General features: G+C 41.5%; 2 protein-coding genes across 4 annotated transcripts in view; both read right to left on the minus strand.

Annotated features, from left to right (window-relative positions):
• The window catches only part of LOC136390742 (torsin-1A-interacting protein 2-like), a 32284-nt gene that overhangs the window by 3395 nt on the left and 8659 nt on the right, over positions 1-20230 (minus strand). The window contains exons 1-6 of one of the 3 annotated variants that reach the window (XM_066361646.1): positions 18457-18593; positions 15799-15885; positions 9853-10030; positions 6122-6886; positions 4033-4134; positions 11-2964 (exon numbers count right to left, since the gene is read on the minus strand). In XM_066361646.1, coding sequence (XP_066217743.1) covers positions 2207-2964; positions 4033-4134; positions 6122-6886; positions 9853-9886 — 1659 coding nt within the window. In that variant the 5' untranslated portion in view covers positions 9887-10030; positions 15799-15885; positions 18457-18593 and the 3' untranslated portion in view covers positions 11-2206. Of the gene's footprint in view, positions 1-10; positions 2965-4032; positions 4135-6121; positions 6887-9852; positions 10031-15798; positions 15886-18456; positions 18594-20230 lie in introns of those variants that run through there. The other 2 variants (XM_066361645.1, XM_066361647.1) reach the window with 2 other exon arrangements.
• LOC136390743 (torsin-1A-interacting protein 2) lies at positions 16033-18460 on the minus strand. The gene has a single exon (XM_066361648.1). The coding sequence runs from the start codon at positions 17937-17939 to the stop codon at positions 17544-17546; it is 396 nt and encodes a 131-aa protein (XP_066217745.1). The 5' UTR covers positions 17940-18460; the 3' UTR covers positions 16033-17543.

Raw genomic sequence — 20230 nt, forward strand, 5'->3', positions numbered from 1 at the left:
TTAAAAAAACCTGGGACATCTACATGCCAGGCTGATACTCTATCCCCTCAGCCACCAGCAGGGCCTTCTTATTATTTCTGAAACTCATTCCATACTTGAATCACGCAACTTCTCTGCTCTCATAGCAGCAGAGAGGCCACAACCTAGTTGATAGACTCTAAGAGTAGCTGAAGTAGTCCAGGAGCATGGCGACAGTTCTAGGACTGCCATGTAATGGGACAGATCCTTCAGGAGGTCAGAGTCATTTACCAGAGTTCTGCTTTCCGAGCTGAGATGTAAACACAAATCACAACTAGTCTCCATAACCACTGTCTCAATCTTTCTTACAAACACAGAACATGGTCCAACAATTAATACTGACCTCTAGAACCTCTTAGAAACTTCCATTTTTGCTTCCTCTCACTAAGTATACACCTCTTGCATTTCTCTAATTGATAACCTAATGGTACTTCTAACTAGCAGATAAAGAAACGAGGTACTTAACAAGTAGAGTATGGTAAAGTTATGCTAATGTACCTACATAAAATCAATTGGTTATTAAAATCTTTTCTTCTTAAGATACTCACACTCTCATCCTAGTCAATTATAAAATTCCACTCCAGAGACAGAAATTAACAGAAATTAACAAAAGCATCAGAAATATACTATTAATAGTAAACACTACTTTAAGCATTCTGCCATTCACCTATAGATCTTTAACTTTCATAAAAAGCATGTGTATACAATAAAATTTATATTTTGTCCTCTTCCTATTCATGAACTTTAATATTCATTTTTTTCTACCCATTTCTGTTTTCTAAGATGTTTTCTCATTTAGTGGTTTTTAAACTTTAGTATCAGCAGAACTCTTCCAATTAAATTTTATGAAAAATCCCAGTGAAACAGTCAAAGCAGGACTGCTCTAATATTAAGGCAGAGGGCACGCGGTAGACATGCTGTGAAATCACTGCTCTAAATAATTCCAAAAAGCTGAGGTAAAGATACAGCCAATTAGAATGTCTTTATTCCCAATGATTATAAACAATTTTTCCAATGTTCCCAATTTTTAGGAATTTTTTTAGTACAGCTGCTTTTTAAATTTTTTAACTTTATTGATTTTGGGGGGGTATTTTTCTGAAGTTAGAAGTGGGGAGACAGTCAGACAGACTCCCACATGTGCCCGACCAGGATCCACCCGGCATGACCAACAGGGGCTGAGGTTCTGCCCATCTGGTGCATTGCTCTGCTGCAATCAGAGCCATTCTAGCACCTGAGGAAGAGGCCATGGAACTGTCCTCAACAACCGGGCCAACTTTGCTGCAATGGAGTCTTGGCTGCGGGAGGGGAAGAGAGAGATACAGAGAAAGGAGAGGGGGAAGGGTGGAGAAGCAGATGGGCGCTTCTCTTATGTGCCCTGACCGGTAATCGAACCTGGGACTTCCACACACCAGGCCGACAATGCTCTACTGCTGAGCCAACGAGCCAGTGCATTATTTTTATTGATTTTTAAAGAGATAGAGAAACATCAACTTGTTCACTTATCTATGCATTCATTGGTTGATTCTTGTACATGCCCTGACTGGGGATCGAACCTGCAACCTTGGCATATCAGCTCAGTAAAACTGCTTTTACCTCAGCTCATTAACAAAACAAAACAAAAAAAGAGGACAGTGTCTTATATATATAGTATTTAGGTATTTGAATACAAACTTCCTTTTTTCCTACTACTATATTCAGAAGTGCAAGTCAGTATAAAATGTAATCCCATACTAAGGCTATTAAAATGTATTTTAAATATATAATATAGGATAGAAAAAAATTTTTTAATTATCATTGTTTCATAATTGTAATTGCTTTAGTCCAAATACTTTGTGTCTCAAGAAAACAAAAGCCATTCTGTTGTTACTCTGAGAGGATTGTTTCTGTGCAATAATTCTGCTGCTATATACATTTTTAGATTTTAAAAATATATATTCAGTTATAAACCATCCTCTATTTCAAACTTGATTTGACTGAAAGGCAAGGAAAAATAAAGTCGGGTCAGCTTTTAGGTTTATCAAGCTTAGATTAAAAAAATTTTACAAAAAGTAAAAAATAAAAGTTGTTTTTTCTTCCAAAAATAAGGTCACTTGTGGTTTTCGGGGGCTTTCCTCATATTCATCGCCCTCCCGGCAGAGAAGCGGCGGCCCTGAAACCGACCCTGACGGCCCCACGATGCCTGCGGCACTCACAGGCGGCAGCCCTGCTCCTCGATGTCCCCCACGGGCTGCACGGGCAGCACCAGGTGCGAGATCCGGCTCCACAGCCCGCTCAGCTTGTCCGAGTCCATGCGGTTGAAGGAGCGGGGCGTGTCCGAGTCGGTGAAGCGGGCCCAGAGCAGATCTCTCACTTTCTCCTCCGTCTCCCGTGGGCCGACACCGGCTTCCAGCGTCTCCTCCTCCAACAGCACGGTCAGGACCAGGGCCACGTCTTTGAAGGCCGCGTTCTCATGGTCACAGTACTTGTAGAAGATCAAGGTGGAGCCCGCGGGCAGCGACTCGAAGCGGTGCACCACGGCGGCCTTCTGGCCGTTCTCAAAGCCGGAGCTCAGGGCCATGTCCACCAACAGCTTGACCGTGTCGCTGTCTTGCAAGGCCCGGCCAGCCCCGTCGATCTGAATGGCGGAGACTTGCTGGTAGGAGGTGTATGCATCCGCCACGCGGAGGCTCAGGCACTTCAGGGTCTCCCTTCCCCGGCGAGCCGCCGTGAATATGATGGTGGCCGGCTCGGTGGGCTTGGAAGCATTGAGGTGCTTCTGGAGGAACTTCCGTCCCCTCTGCCACAGAAAGGGACTCTGCCCTGGAAATGCATCCTTCAACTGGCTGAACTGAGCCAAGAAGGCCTCCAAGGCTGGATTTGGGGACACTTTCTGTGCTGAAGAGGAATAGTACTTATGAGCACAGCCTAGACTAGCAACAGCCACAACCAGCAAGCCAAGGATGAAGCCTGTCAGAGAACGGGAAAGAATAACGACAAAATGAGAGACGTGAGTCAGAAACAGCCCGTGGTCACCTGACATGGGGCAGAGATGCTGTCAGACTTCACTGGTGGTGGTAAGTGTCTGTCCAAAATCCCTTCTACTTCTTGCTCTTAAAAATCTACCAGAGAGATACCTCTTCTCTGACTTCTTAGATTGAATTTTATGAAGGTGCAATTACTTTGTTAAAAGGGCAAAGCTAAGTGTATGTGCTTGTTGCTATAACATGTTGTTACATTATAATAGAAAGATGTGATGTAGGGGGCCCTGGCCGGTTGGCTCAGTGGTAGAGCATTGGCCTGGTGTGTGGAAGTATCGGGTTCGATTCCTGGTCAGGGCACACAGGAGAAGTGCCCTTCTGCTTCTCCACCCTCCCCCTCTAGCTTCTCTGTCTCTCTTCTCCTCCCCTCCTGAAGCCATGGTTTGATTAGAGCGAGTTGGCCCAGGTGCTGAGGATGGCTCCATGGCCTCCACCTCAGGTGCTAAAAAAATGGCTCAGGTTGCAATGGAGCAAGGGCCCCAGATGGGCAGAACATCACTCCCTAGTGGGCTTTCTGGGTGGATTCCAGTTGGGGTGCATGCAGGAGTCTGTCTCTGCCTCCCATCCTCACTAAAAAATAAATAAAAAAAAAAAAAAAAAAAAAAAGATGTGATTTAGAAATGAACTATCCAGATATTCCACCTTCTCCAAATACCTACAGTACAGGTTACAGGCTGGTTTTTTGTTTGTTTTTTTAAGGTCAAAGAGCAAAAACTCTGCCTGCGAGGTTAACACACTCTGACTGAAAAGGCTATTTTAGTGTCTTGATCATGAAATGTCTTTCCTCCTATAGGATTTCCCATTTCATTAAGGATCACAAAATATCAGCCAGCACCTCTAAAGAAAAATCCCTAAAACTCCTTAAGCTCTATTTTACTGTTACCTGCTTTCAAACATTTTTATAAAAACATGGTTAAACTATTTAAATCTGCAGGTTTTCTAGGTATTTTCTTTGAGAATTCTGAATATGAATCAACTGTACCAGTTTTGTTCTCACCATATCTCACAAAATCAATTTTATTGATCTTTCTTCTGGTATCCGGTGCATTCTCTTTGTTTTCTTTCAATGTTTGTGTTTCTTGTTGATGACTTTCAGCTTCTGGGGGAAAAAAAAGAACATTCTTTTTTAGACTGGACACTAATGAGAGGATGTACATCTCTTACCAAACCAAAGATTTATTTGAGAGGATTTCTAACTTTGTAAAATTTTGTTTTATACAAGGCTTTTCTCCTGTCTTTTCCTGAAGGTTCACTATTATTTTTATTCTACTTAGAAGAATAAAATGTAACGCTACGAAATCATTTAAGGATACTGTTGCTACATTCACAATTCCTCACTGGCCTGTACATCAAGGACAAAGAAACAAGTAGCCAGATATTGTAGCCAAACCCAGGTATGTGACTCAACCAGAAATGTACAAAATTACGAAGTGATTTAAGAAATGTCAGCTGAACACATGACTCAACATCACAGGACAGTGATGCTCGAATTCCAGTGTTCAAGTCCCACATGGCTCCTCAGGCCCCCAGGTATATCAGTAACAGACACACTAAGTTTAGAGCCAGCAGAAATCACTGTACCAATCTTAAAACGTGTGGGTAAGAAAGAGGGCAGTATTTTGTAGCACTCTAACAGTAAAAGCTGAGAATGCTTACTGGAAAAATAACTCAATCATTCTGTATTACCATAAAGAAGAATCATCTTCACCTGCAAAGGATAGTTTGTTTAGTCATATCACACCAAAAAGAAAAAACGCCTAAGTTTAAAAAATATATCACAGAATTTAAGAACTGAAAGGATCTATAATGATTACTACGCTCCAGCCCCCAATCTTATGTATTGCGGCACAAGGTGGAAGGACGGTACGGGCTTTGCCCACGGCCACATAAAGAGATGTGGCTGAGCTGAGATTAGAATAAGGTTTCTCATCTCCTAGATGAGCTCATTCCATTATATTAAGTTGCTTCCCACAAATGAACTATGTTTTAAAACAAATATTTTCTTCCTTGACTCAGTGAACCTGCATACCGGTGAAATTCTGATGGTACATAATGGTCCATCTAACTCCCATTCATTTCTTCAGTGAACAAATATTCATAAAGTGGCTCCTCTGGGCCAGGTGCCACAGAGACATAATGACTGAGCGAGACATAGTTCCCTGCCTTCACTGAAGTTACAGACTGCGCTAATGATTCATGAATGAAACGTGCATTTGAGATGTCATTGATCTACAGTGAAACCTGAATTTCTAGCCCTCAGTCAAGTCCCTGATGAACAGAGTGGCTTGTATTTTATATAACTTTGCACTGACAAACAGGCATTTCAGACTGAACTCTTCAGAGGGCTATCAAATACAAATGCACACACACAACCACAGAAGCTGAGAGCTGCAAGAGACCGGCTGGATGTCATCTTGTCTGGCTTCTTCATTCTGCAAACAGGAAATACTGGGAGTTAAGAGGCCTGCGCACCACCACCCAAGCGAGAGGGTCACAACTGGAACCCATGGCCCTTGAGTTCCAGTAAGGACTTAGCACACTGTCCCCATCACCTTCATAAAGGAAGACATGATGCTTGTTCTCCTTAATATACAAGCAGGGGGAAATCAGAAAGAGAAATGAACTAATTTGTTCAGATGCCTAGAAAACTGAAATGACTGCATTAATGGGCGCTGTACCTTGATCTTCGTTTTTTAGATTTCCCATTTCTTGATTTCTGTAGCATTCAGTTTCCCAAAAAAGAAAAGATTTTAAAAAATGTGAGTGAAAATATGCCTGTGAGAAATAAAAAGCCAGAGGTGAATTTTTTAAAAGTCACACCCCCTTTATTTTTTTCATCACACTGCATTAAATACAAACAGTAAATTAATGAAAACACTGTATAAAAATGCAGTTTATTTAATGTAATAGAATGAGCAAGTTTAAGAGATAAGAAACCTCATTCTAATCTCAGCTCGGTTGTATCTCTTTCTGTGACCTTGGGTAAGGCCCAAGGAGAGCCGTGTCCCTGATAAAGACTCTGACCTCTGCTGTGTTCTCAGTGACAGAGCAAAGCGGACAGGACAGGGGGCGGAGGGCTCTCTCACCTGGCTCCCCCCGCCGCTTCCTCAGCACGCCCTGGCTCTTCAGCCCCTCACCGGGACAACCAGGGCTCGGGGCCCCCACAGGCTCTGCAGCAGGTGGCTCCTGTGAAGCTCTGGGTCTGTCGCTCGCCCCCTCAGGGAGATCCGCAGGGCTGCCCCCTAACTGTGCACCTGCTCCTCCTGCCTGGTCACTGGGATCAGGGCCGGGTTCCGGGTGTGAGGGTTCCTCGCCCAGACTGGCTGAAGAGAGTTGGAGCCCTTGTTCGCCATCCTGAAAACTCTGGTTGGTCTCACGTTCCATCTTATCCTTCGGGTGTTTCCCAAAATTTGTTTCATCTGGACTTTCTAATGGGTTAGCTGTGTCTGCACTTCCTGAATCTACCGTTTCTACTTTTTGGTGGTCTTTGCTGAGACCAGAGGCAGGGCCTAGGGTCTGCGTGGCTTCGGAGGTACTTGCTGTGACAGTGGTCTCCTCTGCCTGAGAATTTACTGATGGGTCACTTTCCAAATCCTTTTGAATGGAGATAAAAATGGTCTCACATTCTGTTTTATTCTTCAGGTGTTTCCCAAAATTTGTTTCATCTGGACTTTCTGATTGGTCAGCTATGTCTGCACTTCCTGAATCTACTGTTTCTACTTCTTGGTGGTCTTTGCTGAGACCAGAGGCAGGGCCTATGGTCTGCGTGGCTTCGGTGGTACTTGCTGTGACAGTGGTCTCCTCTGCCTGAGAATTTACTGATGGTTCACTTTCCAAATCCTTTTGAGAGTCTATGGAGATAAAAATGTATCAGTTTATTGAAAAAAAATTTCCCTTTTTATATTTTTAACAAGGTCTCTAATTAATAAGTACCTATATAGATTTTTATAGTTTACAAGGCATTCTTCCTAAACATTATTTCTCTTGACAGCCACTGAAGGAGATTAAGACAAAACAAATTTATCATCATGTTAATGAAGTTAATAAATAATATTAATGTAAAACTATTCTGAATGACAGGAGCAACTTTTGGTTGAATTAAACACATCCTCTTCCCTAATGAAATAATGGACCTAGGCAAGCATCATCAATAGCAACTAAAACCACTAAGCAAAGAACTGATGAGGAATTTTCTTTTTTTTTTTTTTTTTTTTTTTTTTTCCTTTTCATTTTTCTGAAGCTGGAAACAGGGAGAGATAGTCAGACAGACTCCCGCATGCGCCCGACCGGGATCCACCCGGCACGCCCACCAGGGGCGACGCTCTGCCCACCAGGGGGCGATGCTCTGCCCATCCTGGGCGTCGCCATGTTGCGACCAGAGCCACTCTAGCGCCTGAGGCAGAGGCCACAGAGCCATCCCCAGCGCCCGGGCCATCTTTGCTCCAATGGAGCCTTGGCTGCGGGAGGGGAAGAGAGAGACAGAGAGGAAAGCGCGGCGGAGGGGTGGAGAAGCAAATGGGCGCTTCTCCTGTGTGCCCTGGCCGGGAATCGAACCCGGGTCCTCCGCACGCTAGGCCGACGCTCTACCGCTGAGCCAACCGGCCAGGGCAGAATTTTCTAATGGATGACCAGACGGACAACTGCTGAACCAGCTGATCAATCACATAAAGATGGAACACCCAACATCCTAACCTCCTGATTCAATGCAATGGGAAGTGCACTGTACCACCGAGGAAGTCTGCCTGCAAAACAGCTGAACCTGTATCTAATCATGCTTCTGGAGCTACCTACCAGGCTCCAAGAAATACAGGGACAGAGGAATGTAGTAAATTATGCCTCAGAAATGTAATCAATAAAACCCAGAATGTGGAGCATTCCAAGGGACAAAAGACTCTGTTTCTTTAGTAACAGCAAGAAATAAAAATAAATAGCAAGAAGAAAAAGAAAAGGAAGGGTGACCTACTGATAAAGGGAGACTTTAGAGACATATCAACCAAATGCAATGTGTGGACCACACTGTTTAGACCAGGGGTCCCCAAACTTTTTACACAGGGGGCCACTTCCCTGTCCCTCAGACTGTTGGAGGGCCGGACTATAAAAAAAACTATGAACAAATCCCTATGCACACTGCACATATCTTATTTTAAAGTAAAAAAACAAAATGGGAACAAATATAATATTTAAAATAAAGAACAAGAAAATTTAAATCAACAAACTGACCAGTATTTCAATGGGATCTATGAGCCTGCTTTTAGTTAATGAGATGGTCAATGTGCTCCTCTCACTGACCACCAATGAAAGAGGTGCCCCTTCCGGAAGTGTGGCAGGGGGCCGGATAAATGGCCTCTGGGGGCCGCATGTGGCCCACGGGCCATAGTTTGGGGACCCCTGGTTTAGACCCAGTGTCAAAAAAAATCAACTGTAATGGAAGTGTTTATGATACAGTCAGGTAAATCTGAATGCCTGATGTTTGATGATATGAAGAAATTTTTGTTCATCTTTTACAACAATAAAAGTATCAGGATACTGATGTTTTTAAGAAAGAATCCTTACTTATCTTACAGAGATAAGTCTTCAAGTATTTATGGCTAAAATTATATGTCTAGAATTTGCTTCGATTAAATGATATGGGGGAAAGGAAAGTGTGGAGGAAACAATATTAGTCATATGTTGACAGCAGATGAAGCTGTTTGATGGGTCCATGGGATTATTTCTTCTCTCTTTCTACTTTTAAATGTTTGAAATTTTCTATAATAAAACTTTAAAGCCTGGCCTGTGGTCGTACAGTGGATAGAGTGTTGACTTGGAACACTAAGGTCGCTGGTTCAAAACCCTGGGCTTGCCCAGACAAGGCACATACGACAAGCAAGCAGTGAACAACTAAAGTGAAGCAACTATGAGTTGATACTTCTTGCTCCCTCATCTGTAAAATTAATAAATAAAATCCTTAAAAAAAAAAAAAAGCTTAAAAAAATTAAGCACTCTAAAAGACCTATCAATCAAATACAGTATGTGACCCCCTGTAAAGAGGAGAAAGAAAACCCAACAGGGCTTGAGACAACGGGGTGAATGTGAACACTCACTGGATATATGGTGATATTAAGAAATATCTATTAATTTATATTTTAGGTGTGATAAGGCTATTTGGGTTATTTTTTAATCTATTTTTAAGAGATAAAAATGATTTATAAATAAAATGTGTAATGCCTTGGATTCACATTTAAATATCCCAACAGGCCACAAGTTCAGCATTATGCAGCTAAGAGTTGAAGGTAGATGTTGAGTACATGGGGGTTCATTATACTGTTCTACTTGTATCTTTTTTTTACAAACATCCTTAGTAAAAGATTTAATAAATATGCCTTTCTTCTCTACTAGAAAATCTATTCATATTTTACCTATTTTGTCTTTCCTTTATATACACATAGGAAGGATGAATTTAAATTTAATCTTTCCCTATCACTGAAAGATCCCCTCTAAATATATAGCACAACCCTGCTTTCTTAATTTTTAAAAACATCTTGATCTTTTTAAATTAATAAAGATTTGTCTAGCATCTTTTTTTAAGTTTCATTGCATTTTCCCAATACGATTAGAGTCTCTAAAACATTAATCTTATTTATAATTAAGGTCTGGTATTATGGTAACATTCAGTAAATATGAAAGAATAAGAACCACAACAAACTAATCAATTAAGTTAATGTGTTTTTTAACTTGCAAACTTCAGGTTTCAGCCACAAGAGACTTAAGAGACTTGCTCTCAGCACAGCCCCAGCCTCCTGCACGCCAAGCCCAGCGCCGTGCCAGCTCGTCTTACCCTCGGGAGGGTCCCCTAGTCCTCCATCCGCCATGTTTGCGTCTGTCTCTGCAGACTTTGGGATACTTTTTGTTAGTGTCTGGTTTTCCTTGTGAAGATGTCTCGTTTTCTTTTTGTCCCAAGTCCCAGCAGACTCATGCTTCCCGTGGACACAGGAAACAAGGCATTTATACGGTCACTAAAATAAAATGGAAGATAATTAAATGACTTTTTATTCATGCCTGGCAGAAATGCCCATTTCAGCTTTACAGATTAAATCTGAGTAATAGTTCCTCTCTGAAATTTTTTCTAGTGAAGAAAAAAATGTTTTCTGCCTTTCTTAAGAATCATATTTCCATATTCTGGACCACAAAGAGAAAAAAGCTTCAGATTATTAACTAAGAATGCCATAACCTCTTAGTGCATTCTAGCGCAGTTTAAAGGACATAAAAAGTAAGACCATGTGACCAAAATTTTAAAGAGAACATCTATGAAATTGAAATAAAAAGTAATTCTAAGAGTAGAAATTTAAGTTACTGCTGAGCTACTCATTGTAGATTTTCTTTATGTCTCCAATTTCTGTCCCATATAAACTCAGAATTCACCTGTCAGGAGCTTGCCCTTAAAAGGAACAATGCATAGTGGCTACCAACAAACTAAGATGGCTGCCTTATTTCGAGTAGGAAATATACTTTTGGAGTTTTGTTACTGCCTCCTTAGTGGTATTCTTTTGTAAGATATAGAGAAGTATCTTTAGACAATGCCTTTGTAGGCAGTAGTCAAAGAAGACTAATAAGTAAATTATTTATTATAAACTGTAAACAAAAGTAATCAAAAGTAGAGGCAATTTATAAGCAATAAAAAGAATTGTATCATTTTATAAATAAATCTTAGTTTTTGTTAAAAATCAATACTATCCAAAGTTATTTAACCTTCATTATCTGTAAAAATGATTAAAGATTACTATGAGGATTGAATACATAAAATATATATGATCCTCAAAAAATTAATAGAACTACCATGTGCTTCAACCATTCCACTTCTGGTTATAGAAAACACTAACTCAAAAGAATATGGAAGAATAGAAAGAGAATAAGAAAAAACTAACTCAAAAAGATATATGCACCCCTATGTTCATTGTAGCATTATTTACAATAGCTAAGATATGGAAGCAACCTACATGTCCATCAATGGTTGAGTGGATCAAGATGTGGTACATATATACAATGGAATACTGTCCAGCCTAAAAAAAAAAAGAATGAGATCTTGCCATTTGTGACAACATGGATGGACCTAAGTGAAATAAGTCAGATGGAGAAAGACAAATACTGTATGATTTCACTTATATGTGGAATCTAAAAAACAAAAAGAAAACCAAAACAAATGAACAAAACAAAACTCACAGATACAGAGAACAAGTTGGTGGTTTTCAGAGGGGCATGGGGTCAATTATACAGTGAAGGATGGTAATGAGACTTTTGGTGGTGATCACTTTGTAGTATATATAGATGTTGAATTATAATGTTGTACACCTGGAATTTATGTTTTTATACCAAGTTTAACTAAAAAAGATAACCTATAAATATATGTGAAAGAGCTTTGTAAAGTGTTCCATTTTGAGAGACTAGTCTTTTTGCATCTTTCTCATAGCACAATTTTGTAAAATTCTATTTTAAAAATTATAATTTTAATCCCAAATGCCTAGCATAGTGCTTGGTATAGAGTAAGACCTCCATATTTTAATTGAAAAAAAAATATGAATGAATGAGTGAATGAAGAGTGGTGCCAATCATAAACTGGAAGAGAAGGGAGGTGTTAGGTTAGGGAAAGGCCCCCCTTTCTGCGGGTGCGGACCTACAGACTATGTGATAAGATCAGATCAGCGGTTCCTGCTGGAGGAAGCACTCACTGGAAGAGGGCATGAGAAAACATCTAGCGGGTCAAAACAGTGTTTCCTCTTTTTATTTAGGTGGTGGTTCCAATTGTCAGCAAATTTTAAATCTGTACGTTTTATTGTATATAGAATATCCTCAATAAACTTTATAATGGAATGCTTTCAAAATGTTATTACTTGGTAACAAAATGTATTACTAGGTTGCAGCCAATAAACAATCTGCAAAGGATTGATGACAAGTATTTCTATAATCTTACAAATGCTCAATAACCACCTTTCTTGTCTCAAGGCCCTCGCCACTCCTGTAGCCCACTGCATCCCGGCCTTTTGTAATGTATCATGTGTTTGTTCTTAACTGAAATGGTATTCCCTCCTTAAGGCTACAAGCTAGAAGTGGTACAAACATGGAGGTTCCTGGTACATCCTCTCAAGAAGTCACGTGCTGGGGTATCTGGGAGATGTGGTGGCCACTAATCCACTAAGCAGGTCAATCTTTTCAACGTGTCCAATCCAAACCAGGAGGAGGGCGCATTAGGAACCTCTAGACTGCACAATGGAAGGGAGGCTGAGCCTTATCCTGATGGAAATGGGGATGGTGGCCAACCTTCTGCAGCTGCAGAAAAAACCGTTCTGTAATTATGCCCAAAAAAGATGCCTTTGAAGGGATCTTTAGCAAAAATGAACTGATGAAAACTCCATGTGCTTCATACGGCATAAAAACATTTACATTTACTGAAATCTTTTCAAGTTCAATCATGAAATGTTGGTTTTCAGTGCCCTATGTGTGGAGGTGATGATTCATTCTCCCACTTAAGTAAACTTGGGCTCATCACTGGGAGATATCCCCAGTTCCCTGAGACCCTGAAATCTACAGCAAAACTTTTATCATTTTGATTTGTTTCCAGAAGGGCCTGGACAGGTTAAAGCAGTAAGGTCTTATTCTCCATGTACAGAGAATGCACCAGGTGGTAGAATGAGGAATGCCTTCCTACATTTCAGTATCCTGGGACTTCTCTAAAGAGGTCCACAAATTTGCCTCACGGCTTCCTCTGCAGATGTGGCTAGCCTTCGTGTTCCATCTCCGGGTACCACTGGCAATGCTTCGACGACCTGGTAGGTGTTCACCGTCTGATACACCGACTGGCCTTTGCCTGCAGTAACACAAGCAAGTTTAGCAGACTCCAACATACAAAATGAAATGCTGTAAGGTCAACTCTACAAATTGATGCATGTTACATATTTGTATGTAAATGCTGTGAATTAAATTTTGAAAGTAACCAGTTCTTTTAACTGTTCTGTACATTGTTTAAATAGGTATAAAATAAAAAACACATGAATAGAGAGGACAGACATCAACTTCCATTTAGTGTTTGCTTCTATGGAAGGAAGGACAAGAATAGGCTGAGAATAAGCATGGGATTCAACTGTATTTGTAAAGTATCTTTTAAAAGAAAGAACAGAGATAAATGTGGCAAAATGTTAATACAATCTGGGTACACAGGTGACTTATTTTCTGCACTTTTCTATTTGTTGGCTGTAAGTTAATAATTTTTTAAGTGAATGATAAAATAAATCAGCTTCTGTGGGGGAAAAGAATTAAAAGAAAAGACCTGTAATGGTAATTGAGCTATAAATATTTCTTTTAAAAAGGAGAGAGGGATTAGAAGTTTGCAATTAAGAAGAGTTAAGAGAATCAGTCAATCCAGGATGGCGGTTTAGATATAAACGCCATCATGACAAATGTTTGGCAGTCAGGGCCCAAAAAGTATGTATCTTTTTTTCTATTTTTAAGCGCTTATTTTAGTGAAGGCTGTTGTTTTAGGCTCTAGAGATAAAAAGCCCTCAAACAATTTACAATCCTGCTGTGAAGACAAATAACGTAAAACACACACACACAATAGCTAACATTTATTAAGCATGTTCTTCGGGCCAGGCAGCCTTCAAAGCACGTTGTGTATTAACTCATTTGGTCGTCACAACACTCTTATGATGTATGGACTATGACGGTTCCTTCTATTTTCCAGATAAAGAAAGTGGATACAGAGGTTCAGCCGCCCAAGGTCATTCAGTAGCCAGTGTGGAGGCAAACCCAAGTCAGCTTGCCACAAGGACATCCTTTTCCTCTATAACAAGCTGTTTTCAAGTTGTATTCCCAAGATTCCACGGACACTCAAGGGTTGCTGGGGAAACTGAAGACCCGGAAGGGGTATGACTCATGCATTATCTATAACATGCTAATGGCCACATACTATTTGAATGCCACCGAGTTCTTTTTTTGCCTGGGTTTGCCGCTTGCCTGGGGTTCCTTCTCCTATGACTTAGAGATGAATCTTAACACAGTGCACCCACCACTGGGGACGGCTCTCTCTTGAGGAGACATTCCTTCCTTGTCTGCCTCAGTATGTTTCCATTAACCTTCAGTTCCCAGGTCTGCCATAAAATTAACATAACAGGAAGTAGTCAGAAAAGTCATTTTTTAAATGGCCACCATTTTGTGTAAGTAGTATTATCAAATCCTCTACAGTGTAGAAGCAGAGACTGATATGGCTCACATAATCCAAAATAGTGTGGCTAACCTTCCAGATCATGTGTGATGAAAATTAATTTTAGGAATATACTTGCACTTTAAAATTCATTATTCACAAACCTGAAGTAGAGCAATCTAGAATAATTGACACTTCTTCAGGCCAGATGTAGTCGTACTGAAATGACCTAGGCAAAAAAAGCTTTTATTCTAAATTTTCTCCCTTGCTCAATTTTATGACCTCTCCCACATGATGTCATTTATGAGAGTGACCCGTGTAACAGGTATGTGATAATCGTGTCTGAGGGCAAAGTACCCTTCTTAATGTAATATTAAAATGAATAGTTTTGATTCTTTTGCCCATATTCTCACATGGCTTATAATGACATCATACAGAACTGTTTGTGAGGAGGACTACAATAGTGCAATCATTTTAATTAATGAGAAAAATGTGACTTGAGTTGTAACCTAAAATATCAAGTGACCTTCAGACGGGAAATCTCTATGTCATTAGCAAAACACAATCACTATTACTACCATGCAGCATTCTGGGTACCCAGTTCTATCCTTTTAAGCCAGATAACTAAACACCATGGATATGCTACTATTTTATGTCTCCAAGTAGGGCCCCTAGAGCAGTGGTCCCCAACCCCCGGGCCGGTACAGTTCCGTGGGCCATTTGGTACCGGTCCACAGAGAAAGAATAAATAACTTACATTATTTCCCGTTTTATTTATATTTAAGTCTGAACGATGTTTTATTTATTTATTTATTTTTCTTTCAGGGACAGAGAGAGAATCAGAGAGAGGGACAGATAGGGACAGACAGGAATGGAGAGAGATGAGAAGCATCAATCATCAGCCTTTTGTTGCAATACCCTAGTTGTTCATCGATTGCCCTCTCATATGTGCGTTGACCGCGGAACTTCAGCGGACCGAGCAACCCCTGCTCGAGCCAGTGACCTTGGGTCCAAGCTGGTGAGCTATTTGCTTAAGCCAGATGAGCCCGTGCTCAAGCTGGCGACCTCGGGGTCTCGAACCTGGGTCCTCCGCATCCCAGACCGATGCTCCATCCACTGTGCCACCACCTGGTCAGGCGATGTTTTATTTTTTTAAAATGATCATATTCCCTCTGTTACATCTGTTTAAGACTCACTCTTGACGCTTGTCTCGGTCACGTGATACATTTATCCGTCCGGCCCTACAGGCAGGTCCGTGAAAATATTTTCTGACATTAAACCAGTCCATGGCCCAAAAAAGTTTGGGGACCACTGCCCTAGAGTACTTGCACAAGTCCTCATGGCATTATTTATAAAATGCAGATTCCTGGGCCCCGTGAGCAACTTAAGGAGTCAATATTTCTGTAAGCTCAAGAAATCTGCAAATTTTGATAGGTTCATCCAGGCACTGATTTGAAAATCAATGGTATAAATCCATTTAAGTTGTCTTTACTACTGAAAGGAGAGATTGGTTAAAACAGAAACAAAAGACCTTTTCTCTATTTTGCTGATAATTAAAATTGCACATATGTAGTGTTTCTTAGCATATACCTGAAAAAATTTAGGGGCCAATAATATTGATCATAACAGCACTCAAAAGCAATGCCTCGTGCTGGCTTCGGCAGCACAGCCCGGCCCCTGCACAAGGACAACACGCAAATTCATGAAGCATTCCATATTCTTAAAAAAGCAATACCTCACAGTAAATGTTCACTCTTTGGGGTGGGCTTTAGGACTGTGAAGGAGTTATTAACCAAGGGTTAATGATAAACTGCTAGTCTTCACTCGGTTTGGGAGTCCATATAGTTTATTCAGCAATATAACAGGAGAGAACTTCCACCATGACAGACATAAGGCAGATACAGGATAGATCTCTGGGGAACATTCTTTATACAGATGAACAAATAACTTGAGCTTTCACAACATGTGGCAGGCATGAGTCCTCACATAAAAACAGCTATTCATTCCTCACTTCTTCCTTCCCAAAAGAGCCCTGGTTGTATCAGGGGAGACAAGGTGCCCACTCAGACACTGCCAGCCTTACCCCTCTGCCCGGCTTCCCAGGCTCCCTCGGGAACCAGTGCCTTCTAATGAGGTGTAAGAAGAAATTGGTCAGGGCCTTTAGAGAAAGATTTTCTTTCCAAATAAGACAGTTTTGAAAGGAGAAAGCTTTTTGCTCACTACTTCCAACCTTTGGGACGGAAATGTCTGGAGCAGCCAACAGGTCACATTGTAATCACTGACACTATGAGGACAAAGGCCAATGTGATAAGGATCCCAGAGGGGGAAAACAGAAAGAACCTGGGACCTTGAGAAATTGTTGAGTTGCTACACAAGCACGAGATTATCTAGCATCTTAAGTGGAATTTCAAACTTGTTCAGTAGCCTTTGAGATGTTTTCAACAGTTTTTTCTGCGTTTCTTAACCTGGACTCTGGTTCCATGATTCTCACGAATACATGAAGACCAGAATGTGGCTCGTGTCCAGCAAGACCTACAAAGATGCTTCCCTTTGACTGTTCAAACACATAAGGAGTCAAGCTTGATAATTCCTTTCGTCACCTATTTCATACAGGCACTTTTCCATCTCCTAGGTAGGACATTCTAAGTTCAGTCACCACACGGACAGGACAGTCTGTTTATGTAGCGCCACATAAGTGTGGACAGTGGTATCTCTGCATGTTTTCATGTAACCTAGGCAGGTGTTGCCTGATAGAATATGATTTCTCTGACAGTGACCAGTTACGGATAATGTCAAACCCACACTGAGGCCCAGTAGAGACAATGAGGAATAACTGATTATATACGAATAAATTATATACATATATAAATTCACAGATTAATGAATAAGAGGTGGAATTTAGAGCAATGTAGTGTCTTATTAATGGCTAGTTCTTTTACCAAAATAAACAAGATTCCAGCTCCAATGAAGATGCCCTCCCACAAAAGTTATCACCAGAAATATCATTGTGGTATACACAGTGTGGGCATCTCCTCCAGGACTACCTTGTCATAGGTCAATTATTAGGCTGTGGAGCTTTTTAGGAGGGGTAAGCTAATTCCAAAACACAGGGAACATGAAATAGTTTGGTTCTAGGTAAACAGTCTGGCTGGAATACTGATTAAATTAATACTGAACCTTACAGGTGTTGACCATGGTAGCAGATTCAACAACCTTAAGCAGTTTCCCAAAGTGATGACAATCTGGATCAGATTAAAAAGAGTCATTTTTCCATCTTCCTTGGGTTACTAGTACAAAACCCCCTAGAGGCTCCATGATTCTGACTGTTTAAGAAGTTATTTGCTTTGGCCAAGTTTTTTGTTTAAGGTTATGTCTGTTCTGGTCAAGATTAACTGTAACGCAGGGTTAAAACCAGCTACTCGAGAGTCATGTATCCTTTTTCTAACCAGTGGAGGACCCAGCAGAAATGGGTGGCAAGCTTTTTCAAAGGTCCACCTGGTAAGATTTTGGGGAGCCCACTCAAGTGGGAAAGACCAAGGAAGAACAAGGCTTCTATTGGCAGGATTATCAGGATAGCACTCGGGACAATAATCAGCTCTATTAATCCGGTCTAAGAATACTTGGTAACATTCGTTTTCAATAAGTTCAGTCTGGTACAACCAGTGGCCCAGTTCTAAACTAGGGAACCACTGTTGCCCACAGTCAGGGCAATGCGAATTATCTGAGAACATATCGGCCTCCAGGGAGAACTCCTCGGACTCCAGGGGGAACACAGAAAGAAACTTAACAGGAAGAGAAAACAGTGACAAAAGAGAGACAGCCAAATAACCAGTCCTATCACAGGTCTGGCTTAGCAATTTCTCAGTCCGACCAATACTACTTGGACAGAGTTAAATTTGGCTTGCACCTCCGTGCAATTCTTCAAGATTTCGTTGTCTATTTTTCACTCACTTGCAACTCAGTCTCAACTCAGTGACCGACCCAGTCTCTATTGTTATCAGTCACTTGCTAGGAGCACAGGTCTCAGAATAGTTCCTTCAAATCCCAGCTTCTCAAGAAAAGAGAGGGCTCTGGTCTAAATTAGTTATTTTTCTCTTGTGTGTTAATCAGATGATGTTCTCATGCAGAGGTGCTTGGCTTACTCTGCTTTGCTGGTTAGCTAGTATGTCTGCTTGGCCAAAGAGAGGAGCTGACAGGTCCAATGGCTCTTTGTGGGTGCTGGCACTCTTGCCGTTGTGATACACGTACCCAAGTCCTAAGGTCTTGGCACTTTACAGTGGTGTAGGGGGGTCAGGAAGACCTGGGGAGTCCTCTTGAGCGTGGATCCAATGAAGTCTTTCTTGGGAGGACCTTAACCAGGACCCCGTCAGAGAAGGAGCTGATGGTGAGTTGGTTGGAGGGTCTGGGAATGCTTCATATACCTGTAAATGATAATACTTCAGACGACTCATAATGGGTTTTGAGTGGCTCACAATATTATTAGAAACATGCATTAGGAAATCATGTGGATCAGTCAAGGCGATGGAGTATTGCCTCACGGGTTTCCCCATAATAATTTCATCTGGGTTCAAACCAATTTATCTGTTGGAAATTATACATCTGCTTATTTGGGTACTAGGAAGGGTTTTGGTTCATTTAAGATTTGTACTACTTAATTTCTTTTTTCTTTTTTTTTTTCTGCTTTTTTTTTTGTATTTTTCTGAAGCTGGAAACGGGGAGAGACAGTCAGACAGACTCCCGCATGCGCCCGACCGGGATCCACCCGGCACGCCCACCAGGGGCGATGCTCTGCCCCTCCGGGGCGTCGCTCTGCCGAGACCAGAGCCACTCTAGCGCCTGGGGCAGAGGCCAAGGAGCCATCCCCAGCGCCCGGGCCATCTTTGCTCCAATGGAGCCTTGGCTGCGGGAGGGGAAGAGAGAGACAGAGAGGAAGGAGGGGGTGGGGGTGGAGAAGCAAATGGGCGCTTCTCCTATGTGCCCTGGCCGGGAATCGAACCCAGGTCCCCTGCACACCAGGCCGACGCTCTACCGCTGAGCCAACCGGCCAGGGCCTGTACTACTTAACTTCTTTTAGGACTATGTTTTCTTTTTCTTCTCCTTTTGCTCTTTGGGAATAAGGTCGGTATAATCATGTTTAACCTGCTAGAACTTGGAGACTTCTTGTATATCTCTTTTGTGAACTGGGTGCCATATATGGTATCCCCATAATGTGTGAGAACATTACCGATGGTGACAGCCTTTCTATAACAGACTTCATTCCACCCAGGAAAAAGTTTACCAAATTATTAAATAATATTCTTAATAACAAACAATAATAAGTTGGGTGAAATCCTTTGAAGGCTGAAAAAGAAACCAAGAGGGGTATGTATCAGTGCCCACCTCAGTGTTCATAGGGTTGTGTGCCCTGTAAATTTAAGAAGGTAAGTAAGGCATGGTCCTGAGCGAAGATCCTGAGCTATTCTTAGGAAATGTATAGTAAACCAGTTGGAATTTGCAGATGCTATCATCTTTGCAATCCTTCATGGCATGACTGTAACAAGTAAACTAGGCAGGGCAGGAGGGTGCATGGAACAACCAGAAAGCCACCAGGATCAGAGTACAATGTACACCCTGACTTTCTCTGGGGTTTTCATGCATTTTGAGGCTTGATGCAGTCAGAGCACTGAGGGACACAGCGAGGGATGAACACTCAAACCATATAAAGAGCTGGCCTAAAAAGCAGGGGAGGTTACAACCTGGGAAGTGGTAGCCAAAGCATCTTCTCTACAGCAGCTATGATTCTCAGGTTTTAAAATGGCAAATTTAAAAGGCAACTGAAGCACAGTCACACAGGCCAGTATTTTGACAGAAGCCCAGGTGAGGTACAGAAAGCATCAGTGTAGATACAGGGATGTGTTTTCTGAGGTTAGGTAACAATGTATGGGTGAGAGCTACCAATTCAACTCCTCGGGCAGAGTGAAGAGAGGGGTAGGGTTCCTGGCTCAAGGACCTCTGTGGGACAGCACAGAGCATAATGGATTTC

This window comes from Saccopteryx leptura, chromosome 2 (assembly GCF_036850995.1).
Source record: "Saccopteryx leptura isolate mSacLep1 chromosome 2, mSacLep1_pri_phased_curated, whole genome shotgun sequence".
NCBI lineage: Eukaryota > Metazoa > Chordata > Mammalia > Chiroptera > Emballonuridae > Saccopteryx > Saccopteryx leptura.